We start from the raw sequence: 9638 nt of genomic DNA on the forward strand, positions 1-9638 counted from the left end.
TCCCAGACTACGTCGTCCTTTTTGAAATTAACTATGTGGGGATGGAGGGAAACATGCCCAGCCCGGCTGAGGCTATGTCGGTTCTGGTCAGGGTGAGTTCCAGAGGTGCTCAGGGAACCCCGAGGTGCTGGACAGTGGACCTGCCTCCCACACGTGGACTCTGCTTTGATGCACTGAGGGTCCTGAGCTCTCCCCACGGCCTCACTCCTGACACCTACAGCTGCGCCTGTTGTGAACTAGCGTTTCTGGCCGCAGCCATGGGAAGATTCAAAAGGGCCAACACAACCTACAGGGAAGAGGAAGGTCGCTCCTGGGGCTCCCCCAGGCCCGTGAGAACGGTGATGGACTGCACCTGGCCCAAAGCTGAGTCACTAACCGATGGAATCAATCAATCACACTCACCTGCAGGCGGTGCTTCCTACAAGCGGGATTAAATAACCCAGAGAGGCAAGAGGATGATTCATGCAAATCAGAGGATTACGGGCTCAGAGGGGAGGAGAGAGGATTTGCATCTCAGCGCCTTTGTGGGAAGGTGTCGGGGCTAGAGCCCAGGGCCTTGGCATGCAAGGCAAGAGCCTCTCTGGTCTCCAAGGGCTTTCAAAGGTGCCACAGAGGGGCTGGAGCAGTAGTACAGCGGGGAGGGCCTGGGGTGGGCTTGGGTCTGGGTCCAATCCCCGGCATCCCATGTGGACCTCCAAGTCCTGCTAGGAGTAATTCCTGAGCGCAAAGCCAGAAGTAACCCCTCCCGAGCATCACAAACTTGTGGCCCAGAAACAAAACAAAAAAAAAAGGGGGGGGGTGCTCTAGCCTTGGACTGCCTGGTGCGTGCAATGCTGACCGCTTTTGGTTTTGTTCAGACCGTGCACTGGTTATTGGGCAAACGGTCTGTTACGTCAAACTTCAAACAAAAAAGGCGGCCATTAGGGAAGGTGTCTCAGTGTCTCAGCCCCAGACTCCTGTGCTGAGGGTAGGGGTAGGGCCCCTTCTCCCCCACCCCCGCCCCCCGCCCAGAGGCTCAGGGCCTGCCAGTTGGAGCCTGAGCCACAGCAATGAAGCTTCGGGAACCTGGTCCAAGCCAACCGCCGAGGATGCTGGGAAAGTGACCCCATCGGGCAAAGCGCATCTGGCGGCGGGAGAGCAGGCCCAGAGGGCTGGGGGGAGCACACGCACGGCAGAGACCCCCAGCGAGACCCCTGGACCTCATGTTCCCTGAGCACCACTGGAGTGACTCTGGCAGGGACCGTCTCTGCCCCCTACCCCAGCAGCGCTGGGCAGGCCCTAGGGCTTCATGAGCACTGTTTGGGAGCATCTCCCCACCCCAAAGTTTCCCCAAAATAAAGTCCTCCTCCCTTCCCTGTCTCTCCCCGTGGCGATGACCTAACTCCAGGTGTCCCTTGAAGAGACTTGCCAGGGACCCGCATACCATGAGACGCGCCTGGCGCCCAAGGTTGGGTCACCTTATCACTGAACGGGCAGGTACAGGACGGAGCGTCCAAGCCGGTCAGGCTGCTTTTGGAAAGGCCCTTCACTCGGTGAGGAGGGGTCCGGCCTTTGTCCCCTGGGGGCTGAGTGACAGCAGGCAAGGCATAAGCTGGTGGCGCCTGCGCACCTTCCCGAGGTACCATTCCGGGGCGAGCGTGTCCCGTGGCGTTAGAGCTCAGCTCCCGCCTGGCCTCCCCACGTGCCCTCTCGGACCCCCGCTTTCCCCATGACCCGAGGCGGGGGGCGGCAGGATCGCACCTCACAGCGCTGTAGGGGGCTCAGCCAAGTCTGAGCTCTAGAAAGAAGCTCCAGAAAGAAAGAGGCTACGAGGCTCATGAGGCTCAAGGACCCCTGTGGACGCAGGCCGGGCCTGTGCCTGATTGAGGCTCCCTGCGCGGAGCCCCCCAGTCTCCTGATGGCAGGGGCCGGGGAACGTTACTGCTTGAGGCCAGGCCTGTGGTGCAGCAGTCACACTCATAAACGCACAAAAATAACAACAGGTGTGGGGGCTGGAGAGATGGTGCGTGGGGGGGGGGCAGCACTTGCCCTACACGCAGCCAAGCCGGGTTTATTTATTTATTTGTTTATTTACTGTTTTTGACATATCCAATACGCACGGGTAGCTTGCCAGGCTCTGTCGCGCGGGCTCAATACTCTCTCTCGGTAGCCTGCCGGGCCAAAAACAGTAACAATAAGTCTCTCAATGAGAGACGTTACTGGTGCCTGCTTGAACAAATCGATGAGCAACGGGATGACAGTGACAGTGATTTATTTATTTGCTCTTTGGGTCACACCCGGCGATGCTCAGGGGTGACTCCTGGCTCATGCACTCAGGAATTACTCCTGGCGGTGCTCGGGGGACCATATGGGATGCCGAGGATGAGGATCGAACCCAGGCTGGCCGCATGCAAGGCCAACGCTGTGCTATCACTCCGGCCCCCAACCCAGGTTGAATCTCTGGCACCCCATATGGCCCCCCAAGGCCTGTCAGGAGCAACCCCTGAGTGCAAAGCCAGGAGTAAGCCCTGAGTCACTGGGTGTGGCACCAAAATAAAAACAATAATAATGATGACGACAGAGATTAGTACAGCGGGTTGAGCACATGCCTGGCACGCCCAGGTCTCATTCCAACACCACTGGTCCCCATGAGCATTGCCAGGTGTGGCCCTGGAAACCCCATCACCCCTAGGGTAACCCAGGGATCCCCCACGTGCAGGACCTGATCACCATTGCACCCTCAGACCCTTATATTGAACCAGTAGCCTGATGGGCTGAGAATCCCTGGGGGGTGCCCCGGGTCTCCTGAGCCTGGTGGAAGACCCCCTCCCCAAATAATAACAGTTCAAAAGTAGAAAAGTCTGTCTAACCCCCTAGTCAAACTACCCTACATATGCAACGGAAAGTCAGTGCAAATACCGGGTTGCGTGTGACTGATCCTGGTTCCATCCCGGCACTAGCTGGTCCCTGAACACACCCGGGAGAGATCCCGAGCACAGGACCAGTCACCCTGCTCCCCGCTGGGGCGCACAGTCCCCCTGGAGAGCTGCTTTGAGCGATCTCAAGCTCCTGATGTCACTGAAGGCCCGAGGATAGGACAGTGGGGAGGGCCTTGCCCTGCACACGGCCAGCCCGGCCTCGATCCCCGGCATCCCATAGGCTGCCCCAGCACCGCTAGGATGCTCGGTCCCGAGTCCAGCCTTAACCGGAAGCTTTTCCTGTCCCTCTGTCCTCTCTCTAGGCATCTTTCAGCTCTTCAACTACTTTGTCCCTTTTTTAGGGTGGGGGGTGATCTGGGGTCACACTAGGCAATGCTTGGGGCTTACTCCTGTCTCAGCCCTCGGGGATCACTCCTGGAAGGGCACAGAGGAATATGGAGCCCTGGGGATCGAACCCGAATTGGCCGTGTGCAGGGCTATCTCTCTGGTCCTACTATGTCCTTTACAAAATTTTTTAATTGTATTTAATTTTTTGTTTATGGGGCTGGAGCGATAGCACAGCGGGTAGGGCGTTTGCCTTGCACGCGGCCGACCTGGGTTCAAATCCCAGCATCCCATATGGTCCCCTGAGCACCGCCAGGGGTGATTCCTGAGTGCAGAGCCAGGAGTAACCCCTGTGCATCGCCAGGTGTGACCCAAAAAGCAACAACAAAAAAATTTTTTTTGTTTATTTGTTTTTAGGCTACACTTGGCAGCGCTCAGGACTTATTCCTGTCTCTGTGCTCAGGAATTGCTCCTGGTGTAGTTTGGAGAATCATATAGGGTGCCGGGGGATTGAACTCGGGTCGGCTGCGTGCAAGACAAGTGTACTAGCTCATAGCCCCAACTTGACTTTTTTTTTTTTTTTTTTTGCTTTTTGGGTCACACCCAGTAATGCTCAGGGGTTCTTCCGGGCTCATGCACTCAGGAATTACTCCTGGTGGTGCTCAGGTGACCATATGGGATGCTGGGAATCGAACCAGGGTTGGCTATGTGCAAGGCAAACGCCCTCCCCGCTGTGCTATCACTCCAGCCCCCCACCTTGTCCTTTTTGAAGCTTGAAGTCATAGTAGGGAAAACAAGAAGTGAGAAGAGAGGGAAGCGGGGAGAAAGGAGAGAAAGGAAGGAGACCAGAGTGGAGACCACCGTTATTATAAACCAGTCAGGGCTGTGTGACCTTGAGTAGGCTGCGACCCTCTCTGATTCTCAGGCCCACCAGGAATCCCAAGTTAGAAGATGCTCCATGTTTCACTGGGAGCCTGTAGGTGGTGGCCCTGGTCCCTAAGAGCTGTTTTGTTTGGGCCCAGAGTGAGAGGGAGGAGGGGAGAGCACTAGGAACCAAGTACTTTGCAGAAAAGGAGGATGGAAAAATCCATTTTCGGGGCTTCTGACTCTGCTCTCAGGAGTTACTCCTGGCAGTGCTCAGGAGACCTTATGGGATGACAGGGATAGAACTCGGGGTGGCTGCGGGCAAGCAACCCCCCTCCCTAGTGTGCTGGTGCTCGGCCCTTCCAAGTGGTTCTAGATGGATCCAGATGGAACCCAAGTCATTCTCCACCCCCCGGTGGGTGCCCATGATCGTGGCACGCTGCCGGCTGCAGGGGAATCGAGGGGGGCTCCTAGATCTCAAACTCTGAGGAAAGATGGTTGGCGGGGGGCTGAACTGCCTTGCACTCGCTGACTGGCTTGGGGCTCCATCCCCAGCACTGGGCATGGTCCCCGAGTGCCCCAGGAGAGTAAGCCCTGAGTACCCCTGGGTGGGGCCCCAAAACAATAAACACAAACAAGAAAGAGATGCCGGTTGCGCAGGGACTGCGAGGTGAAAGGTGGGATGGGGGTCTGTCGAGGGTGCAGCTCCTGCGGCCAGTTCACCCCCTAAGCCACCCCCCAGGAAGCCCCTCCTTCTTCCAGCAGCATCCGGGCCCCTGGAGCCTCACCCGCGGCTGTAAGTTTCCCTTCCTGCCAGTCCGGTGGGGTTTTATTTGCTGTTAATGGGCTTGTTTTTTATTGCTGGGTCTTACCTGCTGCACATTGTCCTCTCAGATTAGAATAATAATACCTTCACTCAGTGATAGCTCGGGCTTGCTTTCATCCCGACAGCTCAGAGCCCTCTGCAAGCATGACCTCATTCATTCCTGCTCCCGCCAGAGAGGGGACCCTCCTCCCTTCACCTCCTGTCTCCAGTCTCCTAAAGCCTAAATTTGCATTTTTGTGTTTGTTTTGTCTTTTTTTAATTTTTGGTTGTGGGGGAGGAAGGACAAACGTGCCAATATGTGTGCTTTTTTTCTTTTTTGGGTGGGGGGCACACCCAGCACTGCTCAGGGCTTTCTCCTGGCTCAGGGGATCTATGGGATGCCAAAGAGGGACCCCAGGTCAGCCGCATGCAAGGCAAGCACCCTCCCTGCTGTACTATGCTCCAGTGCCCCCAAAGCCAGTTTGGATAAAGCCTCCTTTCCTGGCATAGGAGGGGTGGGGTTGCGGGGAGAGTTCTCCCTGCAGTTGGGACCATTAGAGAGACCTTTGGGGTAGTCACCCTGAACATTCAGGAGACAATGGGGTCCTGCAATTTTGCCATTTCCAGGATGCTGATCTCCCTCGAGAGTTTCTCTTAGCTTGGTTTCCTTCTACAGCCACACCCAGCGGTGTTCAGGGTTTACTCCTGACTCTGTGCTCAGGGATCACTCCTGGAAGGGCTGGGGAGACCATCTGGGGTGCCAAGGATTGAGCCTGAATTGACCCCATGCAAGGCAAGTGTCCTACTTGCTCTACTACTTCTCTGGCCCCATCCATGAGAATTTCTTTTTTTTTTTCTTCTTGAGGGGGGGTGTGGGGAGGGAGGCACACCCAGTGATGCTCAAGAGTCTTTCCTGGCTCTGCATTCAGGAATTACTCCTGGTGGTGGTCAGGGGACCAAAGGGGATGCCAAACCCGGGTCTGTATCTCTCCAGCCCCCCAGAGATTCTTATAACCTTAGGCTGCCCGGGGAGATTCCTGCCACGAGCCCTGGCATGTGTGACATCCGGACTTGAGAAAACTGGAGCCCCACTGTAACAGCCCTTCCTGTCCCCGCTGCTGGGGCCCGAGCTGGGGCCCGGGGAGCCTCTGCCCAGAGGCCTGACTTTTGTTTTTCTCTCCAGATGACAACAACCCTGACCTGACTCTCCCCACACTGTGGGGTGGCCACGTGTCTTGGGGGGGGGGGGGGAAGGAACAGGTCTCAGCAGGCAAGAAGCTGACTCCTACCTCTTCCAAACAAACCAACAGAAAGAGAAACAAAATGTGATCAACTCATTATAGTGCCCCGGGCTGTTTTTCTTCAGTACATAAACAGTGGGTGGAATCTTTTCCTTATTTTTATACTTCCTAAAGTATGGTCACTGGCTGGAGAGGACTCAATGGGCTGGGCACACTTGGCTGCTTTGCATTCCATTTCCGGCACCTCTGGTCCCCTTAGCACCACCCGGAGTAACACTCCCGACCTCAGCCCCAACACAGAGCCAGGAGTTGTCTCTGAGTAGCAGGTGTGATCCAAAACTAACTAAATAAAAATTTTAAAATGTGGTTGTGTTCTCACGTGAGGCAAGATCCAAACAGAGGCAAAGAGGGCCTGAGAGATAGTACAGTGGGTAGGGAATTTGCCTTGCACGTGGCAGACCCGGGTTCAACTTCCACCATCCCATCTGGTCCCCCGAGCACTGCCAGGAGTGATTGCTGAGTGCAGAACCAGGAGTGACCCTTGTGTGTCGCTGGCTGTGACCCCCCCCAAAAAATATATGTAGAAAGAAACCGAGCCAAAGAGACATCTCGCACTTGATGGGTCCAGTGTATGCTTAGCAGGTTCAAGTGCTAGATCACCAGGAATGGCCCCATGCACCCAGCCAGGAGTAGCCCCTGAGCACCTCTGAGTGTGGCCCCCAAACCAAAACCAAACAAACGAAAGAGATGGACACATGCTATGCTGTTTTGAGCCTTTCGGTTGGATCCATAGTACAGTGGGTAGGATACTTGCCTGGCATGTGACCGGCCTAGGTTGGATCCTAGGCCCCCATATGGTCCACCCAAGTCTTGCCAGGAATGATCCCTGAGCACAGAGCCAAGAGTAAGCCCTGAGTATTTGCTAACCGCTGAGGTGGGGGTGGGGAAAAAAAAACAAAGGAACTCCCCCCTAAAAAAAAGAAGAAATTAAGTCTTTAGTTAAGAAAAAACATTTCTCACTTGGGAGGCCAGTGATAAGAGAAAGCCTCACTTCCAGAAAAAAAAAAAAAAGCCTCACTTCCCCCTTATAATTATACTTCCTGTACATCAACATTTTTTTACATCCACAGAAACCACATTTCTGTTTTTGTTTGGGGGCTACATCTGCTGTTCTCAGGGCTTATTCCTGGCTCTGCACTCAGGAATAATTCCTACTGGGGTTAGGAGTCGGGTGGGGTGGGGGAGTCGAACCCTGGTTCTGGCTCAAGCAAGGCAAGCAATTACCCGCTGTACTATCTCTTCATCCCCAGAGACCTAAATATTTTACCTGAAAGCTTAGGAGGAGCTGGAATGTCTCCTAGGTGTGGAGTGCTTGCCTAGTATGTCTGATACTCTGGGCATGATCCTGCCACCGGAAAAGCAAAACAAAAACAAAAACAAAAGACATAAACAAAAACATTCAAGAAAAGGCGGCCTGGCCCTTGGAGTAGGTAAGGATTGGAAGAGGAGGAGGATTCACAGAGGTGTGCTATATTGCCTCAAAAAGCTAAAAAATAAATAAATAAAGCAGCATGAAAGCAAGAAAGCATTTTTTTAAAAATGAAGATTTTTGAGACTTCAGCAGCTGCAGCGGCTCTGTTTTCTATTTCGATCGTTCTGTTTCTCGAGATGACCACATCTTTTAGAGGAAATGAGTCAAAGCCGCTCGGGCTTGCTTTTCCAGCTGAGCATGTTCAGTTTCAATGAAGTAATGAATGAACTTGGCCGCACCACCCCCAAGCCTACAACAGCAAACACAGGGGCCTCGGCCAATCAGCAGGCACTCCAGGTTTTCAAGTTGAGTTCAAACGGCCCCCCGGTAGGCCAATCGGAGCGCGCGTCTCCGCCCCCGAGCCCGGGTTTGGACCAATCCGGAGCGCGGACGGGCCAAAACACAGCGGCCGGCCAATGGCGGGGCGCTCCCGCGGCGCCGGGCTCCGCCAATGGGCGCGGCCGGGCCGAAAGAGAAACAGTGCGGGCCGCAGGCCGCAGGGCTCGGAGCGAACGTCCGCACGGGGCCCGGAGCCGGCCGCGCGGTGCGGGCCAATCAGCGGCGGCGGCTCGCGGCCCCCGAACGTTGGGGACACCCCGGCCCCGCCCCGCGCCGTTGTTTGTGGTGTCGGCGGTCGCGCGGGCCGGACCACAACACTCGCCGGCGGCGGCGGCGGCGGCGGCGGCGGCGGCGGCGAGGGAGCCGAGCGCGGGGCCTCCCGCGGCCGCCCAGCCCGGGGGCGCGCGCCGGAGCCATGTCGGTGAACATGGACGAGCTGCGGCACCAGGTCATGATCAACCAGTTCGTGCTGGCCGCGGGCTGCGCGGCCGACCAGGCGAAGCAGCTGCTGCAGGCGGCGCACTGGCAGTTCGAGGTGCGGCGCGGGGCCGGCGGCGGCGGGGCGGGGGCGGCGCGCGGGGCGGGGGGCGGCGGCGGGGCGGGGGGCGGCGGCGGGGCCCCCGGAGCCGCCGGCCCAGCCCGGCCCGGCCCGGCCGGGGAGGGGGGGGGTCGCCGGGCTGCCCCGGCGCGCGCGGCCCCGCTGACCCCCCCCCCGCTGTGTTTGCCCGCAGACCGCGCTGAGCACGTTCTTCCAGGAGACCAACATTCCCGGCAGCCACCCCCACCCGCAGATGGTAAGGGGCGCGCGCTGTCAGCGCCGTGACAGCCATGTTGCCGGGCGCCGCGCCGCGATGTAAACAAAGAGCCAAAATGTCTCCCGGCGAGGAGGGCGCCCCCGCCGGCCGGCGCCCGGCCCGGGGGTCTGCGGCGCGCGGGGAGGGCCGCGCCGGGGGAGGCGCGCGCGCCGTGCTGGCGACCGACGCGCCGCGACCCCCCCCCCCCCGCCCAGCGGGGACCCGGCCGAGCCCGGGGATTCGCACCCACCCGTCGGGGGAGGGTCAAGTGCGCGCGGCGCCCACCAGGCCCGCTTCCGGGGGCCCCTCTCTCCCTGGCCTGTGCTCGTGGGGGGGGCCGGGGGGCCGCCCCAGGGCCCGGGTCTCAGCCCTGGGCCGCAGCCAGCGCCCACCGCCGCCACCCCGGTTACCTATTAGCCCAGGGGGAGGGGGCGCCGCCCGGCTCCAGATAGCGATTGTAAAACATTGTTCCCCAGGGAGATGTGTTGTGGCTGCTCGAGTGCATATTTGGCATTTTTAACTCTCGTCCTTGCCCTGGGCGCCTTCCAGCTGTTGCCGGGCCCTCGGGACCTCCCGCGGGTCCCCTGGCTGGGCCTTGGCACTCTGTCCGCTCCTCGTTGCAGACACGGAGGTGAGGGGCCCGCCTGGGCCCCTGACACCGGTTTTTCTCTGGCCCTGGCTCAGGGGCGAACAGAAAAAGGGCCTTTGGGATAGGGTGGGAGGTCGGCACTGGCTGGCGGCAGCAGGCAGCCCAAGTGGGGTGTCTGCAGGCACCCGCTCGCTGCCCTGCACCTGTCCGGGGGGAACGGCATTGCCCAACTC

General features: G+C 58.3%; 1 protein-coding gene across 1 annotated transcript; it reads left to right on the plus strand.

Annotated features, from left to right (window-relative positions):
• Positions 1-8171: 8171 nt before the first annotated feature.
• Positions 8172-8879, plus strand: UBALD2 (UBA like domain containing 2). The gene is made up of 2 exons (XM_055133299.1): positions 8172-8557; positions 8754-8879. Exons 1-2 carry the CDS (start codon positions 8438-8440, stop codon positions 8877-8879), a joined length of 246 nt encoding a protein of 81 aa, XP_054989274.1. The 5' UTR covers positions 8172-8437.
• The last annotated feature ends 759 nt before the right edge of the window (positions 8880-9638 follow it).

This window comes from Sorex araneus, chromosome 3 (genome assembly GCF_027595985.1).
Source record: "Sorex araneus isolate mSorAra2 chromosome 3, mSorAra2.pri, whole genome shotgun sequence".
NCBI classification, from domain to species: domain Eukaryota; kingdom Metazoa; phylum Chordata; class Mammalia; order Eulipotyphla; family Soricidae; genus Sorex; species Sorex araneus.